The sequence below is a fragment of the Acomys minous genome (genome assembly GCF_964271855.1).
Source record: "Acomys minous genome assembly, chromosome: 6".
NCBI lineage: Eukaryota > Metazoa > Chordata > Mammalia > Rodentia > Muridae > Acomys > Acomys minous.
In genome coordinates, this window is record NC_140487.1 from 116,240,569 (window position 1) to 116,265,509 (window position 24,941).

At 54.0% G+C, this 24,941-nt stretch overlaps 1 protein-coding gene across 1 annotated transcript in view; it reads left to right on the forward strand.

Annotated features, from left to right (window-relative positions):
• Positions 1–717: 717 nt before the first annotated feature.
• Positions 718–24,941, forward strand: part of IFFO2 (intermediate filament family orphan 2) — a 46,787-nt gene continuing 22,563 nt past the window's right edge. The window contains exon 1 of the mRNA XM_084785303.1: positions 718–3,647. Within this exon, the coding sequence (XP_084641429.1) occupies positions 2,653–3,647 (995 nt within the window). The 5' untranslated portion in view covers positions 718–2,652. The remainder of the gene's footprint in view (positions 3,648–24,941) is intronic.

Sequence of the window (24,941 nt, forward strand, 5' to 3'; positions counted from 1 at the left end):
CAGCCTGGTCTACAAAGTGAGTCCAGGACAGCCAAGGCTACACAGAGAGACCCTGTCTTGAAAAACCAAAAAAAAAAAAAAAAAAAAAAAGAAAGAAAGAAAGAAAGAAAGAAAGAAAAAAATTTAAAATGTAAGTCACCAAAGTATTCAAAAAGCAAATTTGCAGCATCGGGGTATATACATTTATTTGCACATTAAATAACGGGGCTTGGGAGATGGCTCTGGGCAAAGCCCTTGCTGCTGTGATATCCTGAGTTCAGATCCCCAGGACCCATTATGTAAGACTGGATGCAGTGGCAAACATCTGTAGCTGCAGTGTTCCTACGACAAGATAGGAGGAGACAGGAGACTCAGCAGAACCTCCAGGGCCAGCTAGTCTGGCGTAGAGTATCTAACAAGAGGTCCTGTCTCAGGCAAGGTGGAAGGTGAGGACCAGCATCTGAGGTTGTGGCATGTGTGTGCTTGCACACAACACAGACATACACATGTACACACACACACAAGATTTTTTCTTTCTTTCCTTCCTTCTTTCTTTCTTTCTTTCTTTCTTTCTTTCTTTCTTTCTTTCCGTTTTTTGAGACAGGGTTTCTCTGTGTAGCCTTGGCTGTCCTGACTCGCTTTTGTAGACCAGGCTGGCCTCAAACTCAGAGATCTGCCTGCCTCTGCCTCTCGAGTGCTGGGATTAAGGGCGTGCACCACCATGCCCAGCCTAGATTTTTAAATGCAATTTAGGGCTGAGGATGTGGCTTAAGCAGTAGAGGCTTACCTAGCAATTGGGATGTGCTGAGTTCCATCCCAAACACCAGATACAAGCAAACAGATAGAGCAGTAAACCCAATATACCTTTCAGAGTATTGGTAGCTTAGGTCTCAGGATATTTACAGCAACTCTCGCGATATGGGAGCATCTGATTTCTGAGGGTGGCAGAAGACTTCATTCAAAATCAGAGGAAATGCTGCCTAGCATTCAGAGACCATAAGGGTGGGAACTGGATCTATCCCAGGGTCAGAACCCTCTCAGAATTCTATCCTCAGTCCACCTGGGAGCCACAACTGCAAGGCAAAGGCTTCTGGATTCTTTGCGGGTAGGTAAGGAAAGTATTAAAGATTACGTGATCTAAGGCTTAAGAGCAGTGACCAGGAAGGGTTGGGTTCAGAGGAGGAAGGCCACCAGAAGGGAATGCCAGAGCTCAGAGATGAGTTCATTTGGCAGGGAGCGAGGGAAGGCAACATGACCAAACCTGAAACACAGCAGTAACGTCAGGGCACAGCACCGCCCCAGAGCACAACGCTTCTGTCTCCTCTGTCACAAAGAACACCAAGGCATTGTCCCTGTACACAGGGTACCTGTCCATAAGCTTACCCACAGCAGACAAGACAAATATGTAAGTTAGTAACAAGAGAGAATGGCAGTGAAGAAAAAAAAAAGATGTGGCTGGAAGAATCTAGAACATGCCACACATCTGGTTAAGAGCTGACAGTGTAAGCCACAGGCATTCAAGGTGGGGTCCCTCCCTTATGAAGTGTGTGGGGAGCACCAAAGGCCAGCAGCTCAGAAGGCTGGTTAGAGCTTGCTTTGAAATGGTGGTAACTACTCAGATCTCAGTGAGATCTGTAAAGTGGAGGTAATACTTATGTAGGCATCTATTATATGCTTGTATTGGGTGCAGGAGACACTGACTTTAGGGGTGGTAGGTGTGAAGACATCTGAATGGATGGATGGATGAATGGATGGGATGGATAGGTGTGTCCTCCACACTGCAGCAAGGCAGAAATGATGGACAGACCCTCAGCTCTGGGCTCAGCTATAGGGCCTGCCTGTGAAAATGTGGTGATGGGTCGTGGTTAGTCAGGGCTGTGAGGACAGTCACGATCATTGCTTGCTTTTCCCCAGCCCACCTCTCATCCCTGCCTCTGGGTTTGCCATGAACTAGTGGGCTTGAAGGCTGCTAGCAGAGGCTGGCCCGGAGCTCTGAACCTGCCCAGCAGGGGACAGGAGGGTGATCTACGCCCCCGAAGGCTGGAGTAGGGCAGCTGGCGTGCATGCATCTTCGCACACTATGGTTGTCAGACCTTCGCAGGCTACAGTCACTCGCATGTGTGAGAATCTGGGGCAGTGAGATTTGGGGCGCGTAGGGAGGGCAGGCAGGAAGTCAAGCCCGCCAGGCAGACTTGGTGGGACAGGGCTCCCCAGGAAGGCAAGTGAGCGGACCAGGCCATCTCCCTTTTCAAGAGGCTGCAGCGCTTGGCTCTGCCGCGTTCCCGATTGCAGCTTCGCATGCAGACTGCGCTAGATTATATGAACCCCGCTAGGCCTGCAGCGCCGCACGCAGGCAAGGGCTTTCTGGGCCGTTGGTGAGAGGAGTCTGAGCTGGCAGTAGCCGAATGGCGCCTCGCAGACAAGTAAAGCAGCTCGTGGGTAGGAGGAGTCCAAGGACCTGTGGGCGTGGCCGGGGCTGCAAGCCTGGAAGCGGAGTCTCAGCGGGTGAAATCGCTGCATTGGGAGGATGGGCGTGGCCTACGTCCGCAGAGGGCGGTTCCGACAAGGGGGCTTGGCCTTCGCCTATAGAGGGCGGACCAGGCAGGGGCGTGGCTTTCGCCTGCAGAGGCCAGCCGGGAAGGGGGTTTGGTTTGTGTCTGCAGAGGGCGGGACATGGAGGCGTGGCCTGTGCCTGCAGAGGGCGGGGCCCGCCGCAGAGTGGGCAGCGCCAGCCGAGAGTCCTCTACGCGCCGCTACTGCAGCCGGTCCACAGCAGTTCTGACAGTCGCGGCACAGGCACCGAACCTCTCGCCAACCCCACGCATCCACCGCGACCTCCAGCTCGTCCCACCATCTCTCCCAACGCCGCGGAGCCGCATCTGGCGCGCACCTGGCACCACCCCGGCCGCGCTGGAGCCCGCGCCCGCCCTTGCCCGGCCGCGCCGGGAACCCGGCCCCGAGCTGGAGCCGCATCTGGAGCCGCGGGCCCGGGGCCCTGAGCCACGCAGCCGGCGCATGGTCAATTCGCTGCTGTTCGGGGAGATGGCCTTGGCCTTCGGCTGTCCGCCGGGGGGCGGCGGCTGCGCAGGCGGCGGCGGTGGCGGTGGCGGCGCCGGGCCGGGGCCCTCGCCGGTAACGGCGGCGCTGCGGGACGATCTGGGCTCCAACATCCACCTCCTTAAGGGGCTCAACGTGCGTTTCCGCTGCTTCTTGGCCAAGGTGCACGAGCTGGAACGACGCAACCGGCTCCTGGAGAAGCAGCTGGAGCAGCAGCAGAGCGAGCGTGACCGGCGGCTGCGCTACAAGACCTTCTCCCGCGAGCAGGCCGTGCAGACCGGGCCCGAGCTGCTGCGGCCGCCGGCTGCGGGCGGCGGGCAGGCCCTCGGCGCGGCCACCGGCGTCAACGCCAACGCGGTGGCCCTAGGTGGCCTGCCTCCCGGCGGCGGCTCACACCCGCAACACTACGGCCGCCTGCCCGGGACCATCTGGAGCTACACGCAGGTGCGGCGCACGGGCGGCGGCGGCGTGGAGACGGTGCAGGGCCCCGGCGTGTCCTGGGTGCACCCAGACGGCGTAGGCGTGCAGATTGACACCATCACGCCAGAGATCCGCGCTCTCTACAACGTGCTGGCCAAGGTGAAGCGCGAGCGTGACGAGTACAAACGGAGGTGAGTGGGCGCGCCCCTCCTCCGTCGCTCTCAGGACCTGGAGCAGGGCCTGTCAGGTGGGCTGCGAGCTGCGAGCTGCGGGGAGGACTCGGTCATCTAAATCCTCCAGCGCAGGCGCGCGCGGGATACCTGGGCGCCCCCCTCTCCTCCGGGGCCGGGCACATTGTTTCCCAGGGACGCAATAACCAGCGGACTTGCGGTGATCTCATTCTGTCCATATGACAATGCGGTGTGAGGCAGCCTTGTCCCCATACTTCAGATGAGGAAACTGAGGCGAAGAGGTACTAAGTAGCTTGCCCAAGGCGGCTTAGCTAATCCGTGGTGAAAGTTAAGACTTAATCTATTGATGGAGTCCTGGCTGGTGTGTCTCCTAGCCTAAGTATTTCCCGAGGTGTTGGTGGTAGATTCCCTTGCCATAGCAAGTGTAGAAAAATACCCTCAACTAGCTTATTGCCAATTTTTGTCCTTGAGTTTAATTAGCTCACTTGCGGAGATGGATGGATCTGGTCCTAGGGCTCTGGCATCTGCTATCTTGTTCCAGGTCTGTAAGGCCCAGATCCCTGGGCTGCAGAATCAGAACCGGCCAACCAGCTTTTTAAAAAATTCATCCTCCTATTCACACTGTCCCAAGTCTCATGGTTTATTGCGGTCCCATGAGTCCAGCCTAAGAAACCGCCAGGGAAGGGACACCTATGGGTTAGGTATTGGGTGGACCCAGATGGTGAGGTTCAGCTGGAGGTCATGGGTAGACTGCCTGCAAGGTGGCCAGTGTGTTCCTTGCCGACCGTCCAGTTTCCTTGGCTGCAGCACTGACACTGCTTTCTGCCTGCAGCCTGGCTGACAGTACTGTCTGCTCAGCTTTCTGACACAAGGTGGGGGAAGAGGGTCTGTGTGGGGGAGGGGCCCTCTGGTCTTAGGCTCAGGTGTGTGTAACTCTACTTTTGTTGTCCTGACTCTTGAGGGGGTGGGGCCATTCCCCCCCCACACACACATCCCCCATTCCTACAGTCTCCCTGGAAGCTGGGCTTGGGTCTCGTTTCTTCCCCCCTGCTGAGGGTTCCTGACTGATGGGAAGAAGTCAGGTGCTGTAGCTCCCATCACCTGTGGGGGAGATTGTCAGCCACTTGGAAACCTATTTATTTGCTCCTCAAGGGGAAATGGGAATAGAAGACTCCAGCCAGTGTTCCTGAGGAGAGTGGGATGAGGCTCGTGTGTTTTGGAAGGTGTAAAGTAATTACCTGTGATAAGCAGAAATGCCTGGATTCCTGGTTGCCCATGCCGGGCCTAGCTGGGAGACACTTTTATCTCTGATCTTGGGAATGTCCGTGCCATTCATAGGGAGGGCACCCATCTGCCCTAGGTGTTCATCCCCAGTCAGGGCGGGCTAGGGAAAGAGACACTTGCTTTCGATGGTGAAATTCAAGAAGGAGGGATGGGCTGGCGCTCCCGTCTGCCACCTTCGACTGTGTAGGCATGACATGGGCTTGCGCTGTGTTTGCTTAATTGTTTGTGTGCTTTTTGGCCCTGGCTACTAAGGTGATAGAAAGCCTGTGCCCAGGCTTCGAGGGAGATGGTATTGAGCAATGAACCGTTCAGGTGGCACCCAGGGTGTGGGCTGTGATGTCAACTTCTGGCACGTTCCTGGTATGAGCCGGCCCTGCTGAGACAGGTGGGGGGGTGTGTGTGGACGTCTTTCTTCCCGCCTTTCTGGGAGGCCCATGGACACCATCCATCCTTTTCTTTATTGTCTTATGAATTGCCAAGACCTACCTTCTCTGAAGTTGATTCAAAGCTTTGTATTTTTCCAAAGCCAGTATTCTGACTTCCTCGGGCCTCAGTTTCCCAACCTGTGAAACAAGGTGGTTGGACAGCAGCTGTGTTTCTTGAAGTTAATAAGAATATGGGGCCTGTGAGATGGCTCAGCAGGTAAAGGTGCTAGCTGCCAACAAGCCTGATGACCACAGTTCTGTCCTTGGGACCCACACGGTGGATGGACTCCTGCAAATTGTTCTCTGACCTCCACACGTGTGCAATGGCATGGACGTGTACACAAACCAAATACACACACACACCCACACACACACCCACAGAGAGAGAGAAATAAATGTAACAGAGAGCCCCAAATACATCAAATGTTAGTCCAGTCATGGAAGTGCTCTTGCTTTTACACTGATGTCCGTGCACCTGATCCCCCGAGCATGCTAACTTTTAAGTCTTTAGCTCCAAGTAAAAGCCTCTTTCTTTGGAGACTATTGACCAGGCCGGCTGCTTGCCCATCATCTATCTGAGTGCGACAAGCTACTTCTGATTTTCTGCTCATAGCCTCATCAGTTGCGTTCACTGAACCTAGAACAGATAACTCCTGTACACATATATTATAACAAGTCTACTATATAAATATAGCGCCACACAGCTTTCTGTTTTCACTTGCCGCTGGATTGGAGTTTCTCCTAAGGCTTTTTTTTTTTCTTTCTGAGAGAAGGTAGGAAGACAGTTAACTATTTAAAAAAAAAAAAGTTAAAAAAAAAAACTCTCTGGGCTACATGATCTGAGGGGACTGCCGAGGCTTGTCATTATATGACATTCCACGACAGATCTTTGGCCTAGCGTGCAGGGGATTTTGGGTTGCAATAAGTAAATATATCTGAGCTGCCAGCCTACTTCTGGTACTCTTGACTATTATGAGGTCACAGTCCAGGGGATGAGACCAAAGTGTTTGTCTACCTGGTCTGTGGATGACTACCAAAGGCATTGTAGCTTTCTAGGGTGTTTAGTGTGGAACCAGCCCAGTGCTGAGAACCAGACAAGTCCTGGCTGGAGAGGAAAGGGCTCTAGGGTTCTCTAGCATCGACCCAGAGGACCCCAGAGGCTCCTGCTTGCTACATGGTAAGCTGGATGTCAAGCCAGTTCTGTAAGCTTCAGAGCCTTGTGATCCCATCTCATGATTGGTTCCTAGCCGTCTACACCTGCAGCTTCTTGGGTTTGCAGAGGTAGAGTTGGTCCATCTTAAAAACACCCACTTGAGGTTCAGCAGTGATCTTTAGAAAATTTAGGGTCTAGTTTAGAACATTCGATCCCTCCCCTGCTCCCCAAACTCCTTCCAGTCTTTTTGCAAACAGCTACCCTCTGCAGCAGTCACCAACCTGCCTCCGTGTCTCTCTGTCCATCTGCTTTTTCTGGCTGACTCAGAAGCAGGAAGCCCATGATATGTAGTTCTTTTTGTACCTGGCTTCTTTGACATAGATAGTGTTTTAGGGGTCCTATTGTTGTACTTGCGTGTATCTGTAGAATGTCCCTCACTATTGCTAACTCACACGTTCTGGCGTGGTCCACCGTCAGCAATACCCAGCAGGTCCTTTGCACACACCAACCCGAATCAGAACTTCTGGCTCCGTGTGCCCCCACCCCCTGCCCTAGCTCTGCTCACTGCTTCACTGGTTTCCCTTGGGCGCAACCTGCTCTTTACTGTGTGGGATGTGTGGTCACCGAGACTGTGTAGAGGGCAACGTTGTGAGGCAGTGTTGATCTGGAAACCAAAACAAACACCTCTCTCCGTCACCACCCAGGGCTGCTGAGATCTCTTGTTCTGAGTTTGCAAGTTGGGGACTTTCCCTGGGGGGGAGTCCTGTCATATAATCTGAACTTTAAATACATGCATTTTCTGAGTTAGCCTTTACGGGACTTGGATTCCCTTTCATGATCCCTGGGTCTGTGTCATGGCTGGTCTTTTTGCCTTTTCAGATGACTTTGTGTTCATTGTGCCTCCTATGTCTTGGGCATCTGGTCTCCTGTCTCTGCTTTGGATGACCAGGGCCTATACCATAGCGTCTTTCCATGACATCCTCTCTCATTTACTGGGGAAAGAGGGTGGGTCACTTTCTGGTTGTAAAGCAAAAGTTTTGTGTAGGTCCCACCAGCTGTGGCAGGAAAGTTGCCACAGCTGTTCCAGTAAGTAACAATTACTGGCAGAGGCAGCCCAGCTGCCGGCAGGGCAGGGTGACTTTCTAGTGTCCCAGGTCCGAAGCCCCTAGCCCTGTAGGCCCAGTATGATGAAGGGCTGGCTGGCTTTCTTGCCTCTCTGTAGGTAGGCAGGCAGGGTTTAATGTGCTCTTGGCTGGCTTTATCTTTGGCGCCTGGGCTGAGTGGACAATTGTCGGAGGGTCTGAGGAACCTGTGTGGTTTTTTTGTCTTGGTGGATTTCAAGTGGGCCCTTCAGATCTCTGGAGCCCATAGTAAGGCACCCCATGGGTGAATCTGGGGACAGTGGGAGGCCGAGCCTCAGAGATTTGATCCATGCTGACCGCTGGCTGCTTTTCCATGACTCTAAAGAGTAGTCTGTATGGAAACAGGTTTGCTATTGGTAAAAGAAAAAGAAATCACCAATTCTACTGTGTGCTTTGATTTCAGAGGTAGGGAAACTGAGGCCAGGGTGGGGCTATCCATAGCTGGCTTTGGGCAGACCCTCTCAGCACGCCCCCCTTTTTTTTTCCAAGACAGGATTTCTCTATATAGCTTTGATTGTTCTAGACTCACTTTGTAGACCAAGCTGGCCTCGAACTCACAGCGACCCACCTACCCCTGCCTCCCTGAGTGCTGGGATTAAAGGAGTATGCCACCACACCAGGCTTGGGCAGCCCTTTTAACTGTCACTTACTGCTCTCATCCTAGCTCTGATGTGATGGCCCCACCAGTCTCCAGCAGCGGCTTCTCAGAGGCTTTCCACCTTCTCCTGTGGCTGTTTTCAGAATTCTTTTTAAAAAGCTCATTCCCAGGATAGGACGGACTTCTGTCACAGCTATTTCTGACTGCGAGACGGAAGGGGCTGGGCTGCCAGCTAAAATGGAGGGCTCCAAAAAGAGATGCTAAGTGGGCAGCTGGAGTGCCCCTGCCTTTCCCAGCATGCTCCAGGGAGGCCCTCCAGCAGGTGAGCGCTGGCCCCTTAATGCCCCAAGATCCAAAGACTGCCTCAGAAGATTGTCCCTAGGCCAAGCGCCCAATAATAGAAGGTTTTTTTTTAAATAATAGGGCCTTTAGTTTCCCAGTGAGGCGGCCCGGGATGGTGAGAAGGTGATCGAATCCTGCCTCTGCCATTCTGTAGGACCAAGGGCAAGTCTCTTGGCCTCTGAGCTTGCCCCTCTGTACAGAGGAATGCCGGGAAGGAATCAGTTAGTTCTGTAGTGAAGGCCTCCATGGTTTGAGAAGCTCGTAAGGATGTGCTTCACTGTAGCCTTCAAAGTCTGTTTCCTTAATTTATGGGGCCCTCTGGGAACAGCCCTGAGCTGCCCAACAAATCCATTTCAGGACACATTGCCTCTCTCTGTGTCCCATGGAAGGCGCCAGAGATGGTGTTGGGGGTGGAGGAAAGCCAGGCCGCCTCTTTGTCCTGCTGAAGGGCAGTTGGGCCATTCTCAGTCGTGATTTGTGCCTCCGGAACTCTCAATACCCCCACCAGCCCTTTGTCTCAAAGGAACCCGCACCCACACCCCCTCCTTCTGGGACCTCAGTTCACTAGAGAACCAGGTTACTGAGTCTCTTGGCCATGTCCCTGGGGACAGATTTGGGACGGACTCTCAGAGCCAGAGGGGAGGGGAGGGAGGGAAGGAGGTCCCAGAAAAGAAGGGAAACCAAGGGACAGCTGACTCTAAAGATTCCTTCCTTCCCAGAGGAATGCAGGCGAGGCTTTTGCCAGGGGCCCCACCGGATGCATGCCTACCCGCCCCCTCCCCCAGCCGCTGTGCCCAGCCACACGTGCACAAATGCGCTCATACGTGCATGCAAGCACCTGGTCTCTTGAAGGACACGGAAGGGTAGAGCAGACTATAGCAGCATCTCGCGTGTATCCTTTGCTGCAACCAGACTCCTCGGCTTCCAGCAGAACTGATCTCAACTGGTATCAGGTCCTGGAGGGTGGGACTTTGCAGTCCTGTCTTTTGTTGGCGTTGGGGACAGGAAGCCAGGCTGGCATTCTGTGTAGGTTGCGGAGAGCTGGAAGCCTGAGACAGGCCTACCTTCTATTTCCCCTGCGCTCAGCACTAAAGGGGTGAGCCCATAGTGTTCCCAAGACCACACTTCCTCCCACCCTGGAGCCCCCACACGCTGAGCCCCAATTGCCCGGATGTGTCCGCTCCCCCAATGCACTGGAGCTCCGCTACTCCCAGCTTCCTTCTGGTGCTCAGAGTGCTCAGACAAGCTGACCAGAGTCCACGCTGAGTAAATATTTGTGCAGCCTGGGAGGACTACAAGTCTGGCTGCTGTATGCTACGAGGCTACCCAGGAGACTGGGAGGTCAGATGACGCAGAATGGGCATCTAGGGAGTCTGGCATGGTAGGAGGAGGGGTCGGCCTCTGGAGTCAGAAGACCCTGCTTCAGTCCCAGCTCAGCAACTCCACGAGCTGGCAGGATGCCCAGGCCTAGCACAATAGTGAAAAGCTGTGCGAATCTGGCCTAGGTGCCGAGCCTCTCCCAATCTCAGTCTCCCCGTCATGAGAACGGGAAGGCTCCCCTTTGTGGTGCCACACATCAGTCATGCCAGCGCTCGGGAGGCTGAGGCAGGAGGATCACCATGTGTTTGAGGCCAGCCTGGGCTACTTGGAACAGCCAGCACTACAGTGTAAGCGTGTTTCAAAAGGCAAAAATCAATCAGTCGGATCGACTCAGGAAGCTAAGCTCTGTGCCCAGGATGTGGGAGGAGTCTGTGGGCTCACATGGCCAAAGGTTACATATACACAAGGAACGAATTGTGTGGGCATAGTGTGTAGGGTGGTGTGGGAGCTGGGCCATTCAGCCCCCTGCCCTTCAGAGATGCCCCTCATTTGGGGGAGGGGAAGAAGACCTCTAAATGAGGGGGGCTCAAGGCTGAGTGAGCAACGGTGTCTTTGGGTTGCCCGTGAGAGTGCTTGCTCAGCACTCTTACCACACGGGCACAGAGAATTGCACACCTGCTCATGGCTCCCCAAATAGTCTCAGCCCCATGCAGCAGTTTAGTGGGAAGGCACAGGGCCCCTCAGTGCACGCTGAAGCCAGGCCAACTGTGTGTATCACAGGCTCTCTGTAAATACTCCTGCTGTCCCTAGGACAATGACTTGAAAAGTCTTTTCTGTTTACAGCAGGCAGGAAGGAGCTGGAAACATTTTGAGGGTAGTACGGGAGCTGGAGGGCCCCCTAACTTTTTGCTCCTGGTCACATTGTAAACTTCGCCCGGGCATCAGGTCCTGGTCAGCGTCTTCTCTTGTCTCTTGCTGGGGATCTTGGGCCTGGTGAGTATGATTGTCAGAGAAGTCAGAATTCTGTCCTCCTCATGGCAGATGCTCAGCACTTTACCTGAGCACCAGGGAGCAGCCACCCTCTGCTTCTGGAGCTCGGTGTCTAGGGCTGATGGATGTGTCATGACGTGTGGTAGTGACACTGCTGCGTGCCACGTGCCTGTCAAACCATGCCTCTGCATAGGAACCCCTTAGTTAATTTCATAGACATATATATATGTGTGGCATTCACCTGTTAGCAGGCTCCACTCAGAGAAGGGCACTCACATCTAATTCCCTGAACCTCACTCCAACTTGAGAGGTGGGCACCCTCCTCAAGCCATTCTAGAGATGCTGAGCTGATGAGGGAACTGGACCAGGCAGGATTTAACCCAGGGAATCGGCCTTCAGACCCAGCCTTTTCACTGTGCTCAGAGAAGGGAGCCCACAACAACCCTCAACTTTCCCTTCTGTGAAAAGAGTGAGCAGGCTGACCTCAGGAGGCTGGGCACAGCTGCCCTGATGCCTGGGGACTTGCCTTCTGTGCTGGATCTGACACGGAGCTTCCTCTGACTTCAGTGCCACCGGGGTACCCCACACTCCGTGACATGCTTCTCCCTCTTGCCCTTGCCATCACAGCTCCCCTGGACCTCAACAGCAACCGTCATTGTTGGATGAGAGACTTGTTGAGGGAGGCTCCTTGGAGCAGGGCATTTGCAGAACCCATCCGGAGAAGGAGAAGGAAGGCCTTGTCTCTCAGAGTCTCCTTTTCTTTGCCTATGGCTGGTCACACACACTGGGCCGACTGCACTCGAGGAGCCATGGGGGTGGTGGCGCTCAGGCCCTCACAGCTGCTCTGGATCCTCAGCCCAGGCTGGGGCTGGAGAGAGGAACAAAGTAGGCCCAGAGTGGCAGTGTGCACTGTCCCTCCAAGTACTCTGATTGCAAGACCGCCTGAACCGCACCTAAGATGTGCGCTCTGTGTGTGCTCCGAATCCACCTTGGCCCAGCCTCTGCCCTGCCCGTCTGTCGCTTGGTGGGAAGAGGCTCCTGTACTGAACATATTGCCTTCCACCCTCCTCACTGGTCATTTTTATTATTCAGTTTATTCAAGGCAGTTCTTGGCTCCCTGCCACCTATTGGCTGTCTTGAGGGAGAGGAAAGTTCTGGACCTTGTGAAATCCCCTGGCATTCAGGCTCCTCTCTGAACAGGGACAACACAGCTTCCCAGACCCACTGGGAACCCCCTTTGTGCTCTGGTCCACTGCAATACTGGGCCGAAGGCCATCCTGCCCGAGTCGGGGCAAAGTGGAAGTTTTGCAAAGTCAGGAGCAGAAAGTCCTGGAACTCTGACTTGGGCATTGGTGAGGCTCTGGGGTACCTCCCCCCACTAGAATCAGAATTCCAGGAATTACCCTAGCACAGTGAAGGGCCAATCAAGGAAGGCTCCCCAGAGGAGGCAGACAGCGGTTACATCTTGAAGGGCCAGTGGGAGAAGCTGAAGAGGAAGGGGACTCCAGCTGAGGAGAACAGCACGTACTGAGGCCTGGAAGGGTGCTGCCGCCAGGGTCGCGAGCTGCGCCTGCGCCTTGGTCTTTTATTTTTCAAAGCTCTTCTTGATTTCAGTCCTCCATCATGGTCTTCCATGCTCTTGGCTTCCGCTCCTCTTCTCATCTCTACTGCTCTTTCTGGTTCCGCTTCCGGGCTCCGCTCTTCATGGCTTGTGCTCCTGCCCGTCTGAGGCATCTCTGGATGAGAATAGGTTGATGGGACTGCTGGTGGGAGTTGCTCTCTCAACCTACAGAGGAGACATTGGAGGTCGCCCCCAGGGCTCTCTGCTTACATCCAAGGGCACCGAACCAGGCTCAGCCTCATTTTGAGGTCTTGGGGTATTGACTGATCCCCCTGTCCTGATCTGCCAAGCATATGTACAGTGGCATTGTTTTTCTGTGCCTCAGTTTCTTAAGTGGAGTCTGGTGGAGAGACCAACAGGGCCTGGGCCTGGGTGCTGGGCCTCTCCCCTGGCCTCTAGGAGAGGCCCCGGAGTTGTAGTTTGGGATATTGGCCAAACTTTCTGACCCTTGACCCTACAAAACCATGTCCCCAGAGCCCCCCCACCCCCGTTTCTGCCTGGGGGTGTACCTAATGAGGGGGCTTTTTCCTTCGTAGACACCTCCCTCTGAACATCTTAGTTTTCTTGGCAATGGGGCTACATCTGTCTTTAAGGAGAACATATTAAAAGTGCCAGGTTTACCTGCCCAGTGGCAGCAGAGATCAGAGCTCTGGCTGTGGACCCTCATTCACCCAGTTCAAGGCCTTCCAACTTGCAGGTGCTTCCTTCCTGGGCCTTAAGGCACAATTAAACTGTGGGGACATAGAGACACTGCTCTGGTCTGTCTTAATTGGGGGTCACCATTGGCCCATGTAGAGTGGGAGCCCCGACCTAGGTTCAGGCAACCAGAGTTCGCCTCACTGCCCCCGACCCGACCCTGGCAGCCTCTGTCTTTCTTTTTGGCAAGTGGGAATGACCCCTTAGACATAGGTTGTCACAGGGTTTCTGTGGCAGAATGTGTGACAAATGCTACTGCTCTGCCTTCAGCTCTCCCCAGCCCCCACACAATGGGAACTGGTCTACTTCCTCCTGCTCCCAAGGCTGACTGGCCTTTTGTGTTCTGGTTTCCTCTCCTTAGCATGGTCTGGTGTAGAGGAGGTCATGCCCTGTCCCCCTCTCCAGCACTCTGGTCATCAGGGTGCCCAGGAGACCCGGCATGGCTTGGCATTCAGGGCACAGGCTGCGGCTGCCAAGTGGCAGGAATGGGGGAGTGTCTCTGTCCCTGCCTCCCTGGGGATCTTGGAATGTCACTGCCCCTTTTTTGTGTGGCTGTGGAAGTGGCCCTGTTGGCCTGCGGGCTGGTCGCGAGGGGGAAGTGAGCCGTTTACCCAGAGGACTGAGCTCACTCTACCAGGCTGAGAACTGGGCTCCTTGTCTCCCTGGGGTTGAGAGGCAGGCATCTGATTACAGGGTTCCATCTGGGCCTCAGGGGAGAGACAGGTAGCCTCCGAGGACCTCATGGAAGGCCTCTCCCAGGCCCTGGCAGAGAGGTGACATTGAAGGGTGGCTCGGTGTCGTTTTTCCAGCACTGACGTCAGGGCTGTGGTTTAGAGTTCCTTCCCAGACAAAAGCTGCTTTGTAGCTATGGGAATCTCACTCCAGGTGAGAGGCCAGGTGGAGGAAAAGCGGGGCTAGGCAGAGAAGGCCTCAGAGGCCTGCCTGCCCTCAGATCCATAACGCCATCTTGTTTGCTTCCCAAGAGCCACTGCGTGCCCCTTCAGACGGCCTCTCTTTGCCACCATCATGCTCTAGGAGTGAACTGGGCTCTCACCCATTGCACAGATGGAAAAGCTGAGTCTTGGAAATGGAACAACCAAGTTCTGGTCTTAGCCAGAGCAGAGCAGAGCAGAGCTGGCAGTGGGCTTGTGGGCTTGAGTGTCTTTAGCTTCAAGGATTACCTGAGGTTCAACCCAAATCAAGCCACCAGCTTTTTTTTTTTTTGGCAGTGTGTTTAAAAAGTCCAGGGACTCCAGGAGAAAAACAGTGTAGGCAGAATCAGCTTTCAGCAGGGACAGATCTGAGATTCTGAATTGGAGTGTGTGTGTGTGGCATGTGTGTGTGTGTGCATAGGAGTACTCACACGTGTGTACATGTTAGAGAAAGGGGATTGGTCACGGGAGGGTCTGTAGTCATTGGGAATGATTCCAGCGAGGCCTTGTGGGCAGGTGTAAGTAGTCATCCCAGGGACATCTAGAACCTTCTGCTTCTCTTTTCCAGGATCCATCTATCCACCCATTTTTCATCTTTTATCTAGTCATCCATCTATACATCCACCCTTCCATATATCTATCCAGCCATCCACTTTTCTACCCGTTGTCCATCCACCCATCATCCATCCACCCACCCATTTAGCCATCCGTCCATCCATCTGTCCATCTGTCCGTCCTTCCTTTTTCTGTAGTCCTGTGCTCATTCCTTGAGCTTTGGGAACAACTCTCTGTGGACGGGGCCCTTCCCAGTGCCTGTGAAATCAGAGCAAGAAAGAAGCCTTATAGGTTATTCAGCCCTGCCCCCCCCCATCCCCTTTTACCAGCGACTGTCCAGGTTGCACAGTAAGTTAGTGGCAGATCCAGCATTCAAGCCAGCCCTGGGTCTTCCCCTTTCTGCTGGGGTGACAGACAGCTGTCACCCTTAGCTGGCAACGCCCTTAACCTACCCCCTTTCCCCTCCATTTCTTTCACGTTTGCCCTCTGTTTGGAGACATCGAGAGACAGCAGGATGCAGCCCTGGGCTGGAGCCCAGATTAGCTTACCAGCTGCGAGATGCCTTCCTCAACCTGCACGCCCAGTTAGTGGAGCTCCCGGGAGGCCATCTTTTCCTTGTTGGACCAGTTTGAGGGTCCAGAGATCGTTCAATCCTGTTCCCTGGAGGCTAGAAATGTTGAAAATCCTGCTCACCATTCACAGTGCTTGGGGCCTGCCCCTACACTTCCAGCCACCTTTCCTGTTGGGAATTATGTCCTGGTATCTTGACAATGTCCTGGATGTGCCGTTCCCCTTTGTTTGGTTTTCTACAGAACAAGGAGAGGTCATCTGAGCATCACTGCCTGGGGTAGTGGAGGCCCCTAGCGGGTCTCATGCAGGCCTCAGACCCTCTTCTCTCCCGCGGCTTTTGCTGCTGGCCTGAGGGCCTGCCTTGACTCAGGCACACTCTAGGGCATGCTCTGTAAGGAGGATCTGTTTGAGTTTCAGGATATGGCTGGTCCTGGGAGGAAGATAAACTCCTTCCTCTGGACTCACGAGTCCCTCTACGATAGAACTGGCATGTCTCCCCAGCCCAGGCCCACCCTTCTTGGTGCGGAAACTGAGGCCCAGAGAGGTTGAACCATGTGGCTTTGGCTGCTCAGCCAATGCAGTGGAGCTAGGCATTCCCCAGTCAGATAGAGCCCTGGACTCCCAGCCTGAGGACTGTGGCTGGAGTGGTGGTGGGCTGTTCTGGACTGCTATCCCGAAGAGAAAAAGCCAGTGCCTTGTGGCACCATCGGCACTTCCATAGATCCCTGATGCTCCGGGACTTCTCTCACCTGTGTGTGTCAGGAGGCCCAAGGTTCCTAGACCCTAGACCCTCACTGGGCCCCAGGGAGGTCCCTCAGTTTCTCACTCTAGGTGGGTAGCCCGAAGGCCTGAGAGTGCACTTGTGAGTAAGTGGTCTTTGGGATGTGCCCTTGTGGCAGGGCAGGAAGGGGTTAAGCAGTTCTGTTTTCCAGGCCTAGGTTCCCAGCTGGTGTCTTGGCCCCTCAGGTCAGCCAGGCCATCTGGCTAACAGATGCAGTACAGTGTCCCATCTGCCCCCAAGGCAAAGTCACCAGGAGGAGACACACGCCTGCTGCCTTTGTGAACCTATGGGCAAGTCGACTCCCCACTGTCTGTCCCTGTGAGAGGACCCATGTCCAGCAGACTGGCCTCTGGTCACTTTCCCTGCTGCCTGGGGTAGCTGTTGTATGGTGCCCCCCCCAAAGTGAAAGAGTCTGAGCTTTCTGTAAAGAGGTGCAGGGACAGGCCCAGGATCACACAGTGAGTCAGTATAGGCAAGTGGGGGGGGGGGCGAGGGGCATGCACCCACTCCTGCTAGGCTCCTGCTCTCTCCCTTGTGGCTCCTAGCAATCATCACCTGAGGGTCTACTGTGTGCTTGGTAATTGGAACGTAGGGTACCAGACCTCCCCAGCATCGGGGAGCAGGGACTATAAGAACAAAAGCTCCAAGGAAGGAAGGGCACCCTGCACCCTGGCACACACCCAGGGCCTGGATGCTGTGTCAGCTCCCCCTAGCAGCCAGCAGCTGGCCCTGGGCACATCCTCACAAGCCAGTGTTGTTACCCCATTTTACAGATCAGGAGACTGAGGCTCAGAGAAATGAATTCACTTTTGCTAGATCCCTGGCTGGTGGAGTGGGGCGTCGTGTGTGGGGGCGGTAACTGAGTTGATTCATCCTTTGCTAATTTGTCTGATGTCAAAGAGTTGGGGACAGGTAGACACGGTCTCATCCCTGCTGTGACACAGACTCCTTATTTTTCTGTACTGGAGTGTCTCCCTTTGGACATTTGGCTGAGTCCAAGCTTCGGGGGTGGTCATGAAGTTGGAAGAGCCAGTCTCAGAGTGAGTTTCAAAAGGAGATAGCTCAGTCAATAAAGTGCTTGCCTTGCAAGGAAAGGGATGTGAGTTCAAGCCTGGAACCCACATTTTAAAAAGCCGAACACAGGGGCATGGGCTTCTAATCCCAGAGCTAGAAAGGAGGAGACGAGGGGGTCCTTGGAGTTTGCTGGATAACCAGCCTACCCTAAATGGCCAGCGTTAGGTTCAGTGAGAGACGCTGTCTCCAAAGAAAAAGACAAGAAAAAGGTACACGGCATCTAAGGAATGACCTCTGGCTTCTACGTGCATGTGCACACGTGTGCGTGTATGCCCTACGCATATACATACTCATACACACGTACATATATGTACATGCATACATGCACAAACACTTGCAAACTGGGTGGGAAAGGGCAGCTATTGTTGCTGTACAGCAGGGTTGGTGGCCTTGCTGGCTTACCTAGACAACACGTAGGGGACTCTTTGGGTTGTTAAAGGAGCCACACAGGCCATGGCATTTCTGATCTTGGGGAAACTGAGGCACTCCTCATCCTTCTCTCTTCTGGGAAATCACCTAGCCCAAGAAAACTAGCCCAGGCTTTGGGATCAGAGAGATCACCCCAGCTCAGAGGAAGCAGGGAAGTCTGCTGGCCACGGGCACGCACCTCGGAGCCAGTCAGGAGTCCAGTCCTGGTTCTTCCACTGCCCAGCAGTTGTGACCTTGGCAGTCGCTTTACTCCTCAGTCTTTGTCTTCTTGTCTTTACGGCGAGCACAGTAGTAATTCCTGTCTCATAAAGCACCTCTGAGCCTCAGTTTCCCCTCCAGCCAAATGCAGATAAGGACGTGGGAGACCCCAAAAAGATACAGTGCCAGGGACCACAACATCACAGAAGATTCCCTGGGACTCTTTGCTCCAGCTTATCCCTCTGTCCTCAGGAAACTGACCGTGTGAAGGAGACCCGGTCTCACAGAGAGTTGGTAGCCACCCTGGGTATTGAAGTGGGGGTGCCTGTTACCTATCTCTGTCCTTCCCTATGGTTTACACCAAGTTGACTGCCAGGGTTGCCATGGTAACCCAAGTTTGCTAATAAGAGACAAATCCCCCCCACTCCCCCCACCCCCACCCCCACACACATTGAGCAATGTTGAGTCACTAAACTCTTCCCCTTCTTGGGCTAACCCAGGCTAATTACCCATCGCAACACAGCCTGGAGCCTGCCTCTTCCCAGCCAATTAGAGTGATGACGGGAAGGCACACGCAGGCAGGCGCTCCCTGCTGCAAGCCCTCTGCGGTTGCATCAACTCATGGGTAATTGGCAGGTCCTCTCAATCTTCTGCCTTCTTCCTGGAGAAATCTCAGAAGTGTCTTCTTCCCCTTGTCAGAGGCATGGCCTGAAGCACGCCTACTTGTCCTCCCCACCTCTGAGCTTCCCCTTGAAGAATGGCCCGGACACTATGTGTCCCCTCTGACGTGATGGCACCCTGTATTCTGGGCTTTTTTTTTTTCTTCTTCTTCATACCCCTGGAGAGCCACTTTGTGCTTGACCATTCTCATTAGATCCAGGGAGGGTCTCTCCCACTTAACAGATCAGGAGACTGAGGCCTGGGCAGGGGACCTGACTCCAAGCTGAAGAGCCCGGTGGGAACCCTGTCTTTGCCTGGCTGCGGACCCTTCAGGCCTCAGATGATGATACATTTGGGGTCTAGCCAGTGACATGGCTCTGATGGGACATCACCCGAGCTCCTGTCTCACACTGCCCACACTCACCTGCTGCCACTCAGCCACTGGCAATAAACAGTGGAGAGGCCCAAGGTGCATATTAGCTTTCCAGAATAGCCTTGGGGGTTGCTTTTCTCAAGGCTGTAAACATATCCCTGGGTGAGGCTCACACCCTGCTGGGCACAGGCCCTTGGAGCCTCCTGCTTCTGGGCCTGCGTGTGCAGAGATGTGGTGCCCAGACCCTCTGCTGGCCTCTGACACTGGGGCAGGGAGGGGGGAAAGTCACTGAGAGCTTGGCCAGGCCCAGGCACTGAGGCAGTGTCCTGCAGACAGCTGTGGCCCCAGAGTTTCCAGAGCTGGGTAGGCCCAGGCTTTAAAGTGGACAGGAGAGAGTGGCAGAGCTGTCCTGTGGCAGTCCTGTGGAGACTGGGGCAACTGATGGGAGACCATGCTCAGGGCTACAGGGAATCAGAACTTTGCAGTGGACATCTCAGGAAGGAACGGGCCTGGAGGCGATAGCTGATAGAGTCCTTTTATCCAGCGAACACTTATGAGATGGCTGTGTGCCAGGTTCTGGGCTGGACACTGAGTTGCGGGCTGCAAGTTTGAGATTGGCCTGATAGTGTAAACCCTGTGTTAAGTGGGGGAGGTGGGGGGGGGGAGATGTGCAGGTAGCAGAAACTCTCTGAATCCAGTGACTCAGAACCATGTATACAAGAAGGGGCTTGATCCTGACCTAGGATGGGCAGAGGAAGATTCCCAGAGGAGGCCGTGTATAAGCTGAGTCCTGAGCTGGTATTAGATTAAATTATAACAACAACAACAACAAAAAAAAAAAAAAAAAAAAAAAAAAAAAGAAAAGAAAAAAGAAAGAAAGAAAGAAAAGAAAGGGATATATATATGTGTGTGTGGAACCTTCTAGACCAGCGGTTCTCAATTTGTGGGTCACAACCTCTTTGAGGGTTGAATGACCCTTTCACAGGAGTCGCATATCAGACATCCTGCATATCAGATATTTATATTACGATTCATAACAGGAAAGTTGTTACAAATATGAAAAAGCAACAAAATAATTTTATGGTTGGAGGCCACCACAACTGTATTAAAGGGTCTCAGCATTCGGAAGGTTGAGACTGTTCTAGACAGAGACCAACTCACAGGCAAAGGCCAGAGGGGAGGGGAGGGGCCAGGGGTGATGGGACAGCAGGAGCTGGGGATGGACGGGAATGGGGGATCTTGCTTTCTCTCAGAAACTCCCCGGGGCAACTGGGAGCCTGGTGTGGAGTGGGATGCCAAGTGCCTTCCCTCTGCTGCTGTGACCCATGAGCGAGTAGCCTTGTCACACCCAGACTTTGGAGGGTTACAAAGGCCTTTTCTGAGTCTGCCCTTGGTCACAGCAACCACTGTGGGAATAACATAGCCAGCATGTGGATGTGAGTGTACAGAGATGTTCTGTGCAGTGTGACTTGCACTACTAGGACACAGGGATGACAGTGAAGGACCCTTAGTTCGTGGTGCCACACCCACCAGCTGATTCCGTAACATGAGCTGGTGAAGACGTGGGGCCTGTTAATGGGACCCCAAGTCTTTAGGAATGGGGATTTGGATGATGATGATGATGATGATGATGATGATGATGATGATGATTATTATTATTAGTTTGGATCCTCTGTTTTTGTTTTCTCTTGTCCGTTCCAAGTCATTGTAAAACTCTCGCGCAGTTTCAAACAGTGGTGGGGGTGGGAGAATGAAGGAACAGGTGGCTTTGTTTCGTTAAAATTGAAGTGGTTCTGATGTGTGACATCATTCAAAAGTCAGAAGATTCAGAGGGCAAATGTATCGGCCCGTCATAGAACACCCGAGACTAGGTAACTTGAAAAGTTTGGTTCAGCTTGCATGTTTGGAGACCGAAAGACCCAACAGCATGGCGCCAGCCATGTGGCTGTGTTACTTCCAGGTGGATATCTTGGAGGGGGTTGTATTGGGAGGAAATGATTGCCTGATGGGACAGGAAGGCAGGGAGCAGGGAGGAGGTGGGCGGGCTCACCCTTCTATAACAACCTCTTGAGAGAACCAACCCAGACCCGTGAGAACCTTAATCCCTTTAGAGGGAGGCCTGGGAGTAGAAAGGAAGTCATTAGGCCAGGGACCAAGTGACCTGGAATATTGAGGTCTGAGTTCTGTTCCCACTACCTTGAAGGCAAGTGTCTTTTGTTCCCTCACTGTCTCCTGCTGGTCACTTTAGACAGTTAGAAAAGAGCAGCTGACTCAGGCGTTGTTGATTTAGGAAGGTTCTGGGTCCTGAGAGGTGAGTTCACAAGCAAAGAACATATCCTGGCTGAAGAGCCCTTGTCCAAGTAAGTGACCTTGGTTCTGTGTACACAATTGAGTGAGTACACCCCCCTCCACTGCCCGACTCCCCCCACCCCTGGCACTGTAACCCTGAACATTTCCTGAGCAGTGTGCTAGGGCACCAGACTAGGAGTTTGTGGAGCCTGGAGCATCAGTCTTACCACCGACACTAAGGAGCTGCATGTGGCCCGAGCCTCAGTGTTCTCATCTGTAGAGTGGGGTGGCAGTGCCTGTCTCAGAGGTGCGGGGAGGACACGAGGAGGTAAAAGGCTCAGTGCATGTTAAGCATTGTGTGGTCAAAGCACGTCTCTCCTCACCTCTTGGGAGTGTGGTGTGTGACCACAGTGGTAGGAAATAGAAATGTATGAAGCTCTGGATGCCAGAGCCGAGTCAGGGCTCAGGGCTGAGAACTACAGGACGGACATAGCAACAGCAGCAGCAGATGCAAGGGAAAGCAAGGAAGGCTCCCTGGAGGAGGTGATGGAAATATCCTAGCCCTGGAAGGGGTTGGAAGTGGTACCCCAGGAACCTCACAATGGCCGGCAACTTGGGGCCCAGATTCTTTGCTAGGAGATAGCCCAAGAATCCCTTTCCTTTTTGGAATGGGGCAGCGAGGGCAGGGGCTTAGTCAGGGACGCTTGCGAGAAGCATCATTGGCCAGCATTGGCTGTCCAGCATGCCACTCAGGAGATTGCTATTGTGAGTATCCTGAAGCTGCCCCAGGTGTCCCTGACACTGGGAGGCAAGACACACAGGGACACTAGACAACAGGACAGTGGCTTGTAAAACAGTCAGGTAGTCCACACCCCTCTGGAGCCTCCTTTGCCTGAAGATCCTGCAGCTGGCCTAAAAGGATATTTTTCTTTCTTTCTTTCTTTCTTTCTTTCTTTCTTTCTTTCTTTCTTTGACAGGGTCTTTTTATGTAGCCCTGTAGACCATGCTGGTCTTGAACTCACAGAGTTCCCTCTGCTTCTGTCTCAAGGCCGCTGGCACTAAAGGCAAGTGCCGTGACGATGCTCTTAATGCCTTGTGCCGGACAACACATCTCACTTGATGCCCTGGGGGCCCTGGTTGGGACAGCACTCAAAGGACCAGGCAAAGCCCACTGATTCTTAGGGTGCATTGTGGGTGTGGCAGGCAGATGCAGATGTTTGCCCGCAGAACACTGGGTGGCATCAATGCCTGCCGTCTTTTCCTCTGTTGCCCATCCCTGTGTGCTGTTGGTCCCCCACCCAGGTGAGTGACACCTAGCTCATCGTCACGGCCATCACTAATGATTATGCTGCTAGGCACTTGGGGGCCGAGTAGCCCAGATACCATCTGGCCTGTCACTCACAGTGTTGCTGAAATGTGTTCCCAGTCTGACTGTCATGAGGGGGTCCTGAGGCAAAGGCTGAGGAGCGGTCCGCATGCTCATGGCTTCCCAGCCCTGTTCTGGACTCCTTTCATACGGTGTGTTCTGACATCCAGAGAGGGTTGGTAACTTTCTCAAGGCCACACAACTGCAATTAGATTAGACCCAGGACCCTTGGTCACCAGGGCTCCTCATCTTTTCTCCATATGCTTGTTGGATTGACCTTGAGGGCTCATGTGCCAGCTGATGCTGAGACTTTGGGGTTCATCACAGGACCATGTATGTGGCTGTTGTATGTATTTGTCTAGGGACCACAGCAATTGGTTTCTGCTTGCTCTCGTGGGTGATGATTTGGCCTCCTGCGGTCACTGAGAGGTAAAATGTTTGCATAAGATCACACAGCTGGACAGGGGCAGACCCAGGATGTCCTGCATTGCCAGTTGCTGAACATCTGGGGGCGGGGAAGTACAGGAGTCGGGGCCAGCTAAAGTTGCTATACTTTATCTCTGTGCCTCCCAAGACCTAGTGGCTACAGACAGACAGCCCAGAGGCCACCAGCTGCCCTTTGGGGGGGAGGAGATTGTTCTTGGTCGCTGGCAGACAGGTGATGGCCATAGTCTTTGGCTCTGTAAGTCCTGAGCGGCTTGTGGTTAGTGGCATAGGAACTGCTTGCCGAAGGAAAACGTAGGAACAAGCCTATGCATGCTCCTACCCTTGCCTGCAACTAGGCAGAGGAGATTTAGGGTACCCCTTGCTGAGGGTGGGCAGCTGAGCCAGGTACTATCCAGGGCAGTACCGCCAGTCACATAGGGTCATGGCGAGAGTATGCAAAGAGCACTGTAGATGCCATACCCCGAGAGATTCCCCCTCAGGCTCCCACCCTGAGACAGGGTCCCACCCTGAGACAGGGTCCCATGGGGCCTAGACTAGCTTTGTATTCCTTCTGTAGCAGAGGCTGACTTTGAACTTCTGATTCCCCTGCCTCCCACCCTGGAGTTGTTGGAATTACAGGGGTACGTCACCATGCCTGGTTTACATGGGGCCAGAGAAAGAGAGAGAACCCAGGCTCTCACGGGTGCTAAGTAAGCACTCTGCCAGCGGGAGCTACATCCTCAGGCCCGAGAGGGATTCTTGATGATGCTATTATAGATAAGTGGGCTGAGGCCCAGGGTCGAGAAGAGACTTGCCCAGATTATGAAGTGAATTAGGCACAGCCAGTACCCAAGGACCTCCTGACTCCTCACTCTGTACTCCCCCCCCACCCCACCCTCCCACGCACAGAGAGCTTCCCTGTGGCTTTGCGACCCTGTCTACCCTCTGCCCAGTAAGGCAAGGCACGGCAGCAGCCCTGCGGGATGGGTCAGGGTGTGAATAGGTCTCTGTGTCTGGTGGCCAGCGGTGTGCTGGTGGAGGGCTGTGCCGGGTGTGGGGGTTCCTTAAAACCCAGCCCCATTATCAGCCTGCCGTCTGGGCTCTGGCCTCCTCCATCTATTACCTGCTGGTGGAGGGCTGTGCTGGGTGTGGGGGTTCCTTAAAACCCAGCCCCATTATCAGCCTGCCGTCTGGGCTCTGGCCTCCTCCATCTATTACCGCCCGCCTGTAATGGGATCGGCCGCCTGGGTTAAGTGTTCACATTAAATTAATACCGCCTCCGCGGAGACAATCAGCTGGCATTTAATTTGTGTTTCCTTCTGAGAGGCGGAGTGCAGCTGGGCAGCCCTAAGTGGGCATGCCTGTGTGGCAGCATCCCAAAGAGGTAGTGAGGTGGGGTGGTACCCAACAGGCCAAGTGAGCAGGTGCATGGGAACCGTGGGAGTGCAGGGCTTCCTACTGGCGGGTAGCTTGAGGCCTGCCGTCTTCAGGGGAAGAATATATGCTCACCGTCCAGGGAGAAGGAAGCCAGGAAGAGAAGAGGAAAGGAAGTGCCTCATGGGTTTGTGGCTCAGCCTTTAGCATCCTGGGGCATGAGTTGGTGGTTAGTGGTGCTGGGCTCTGTCGTGGTGCCCCTCACCCCACCCATTCTTTCTGTATTCTGCTGCAAACACAGAGGGGCTGTGGTACAGAAACGGGGTGGTGTAGAGCGAGGACCTAGACTCAATCAAGGCTTGTGAGCCCCTTTGGAGGATGCAGGGAAGCCGCGTGTGAGGACTCTGGCCCTCCCAGAAGAGCCAGGCCTGGGTTGCGCAGCCCAACACTCCCTGGTTGGTCTCTTCTGAAGCCCCTGTCTAGCACAGAAGGGCATCTAGCTGAGCCTCGCTCTGCTCGGAACCCCCTTATCTGCTTATACCTGGCCCTGCCACTGAGCAGTGGGGTGAACTCCTCTTCAGGAGTACAGTGGAAGCAAAAAGTCCTAGGCAGAGCATGGGGAAGGAAGCTGCTGTCCATCCCCACCCAGGCCCACGCTTGGCCCAGAATGAAGTTTTCCATGATGGCTCCAGCCCA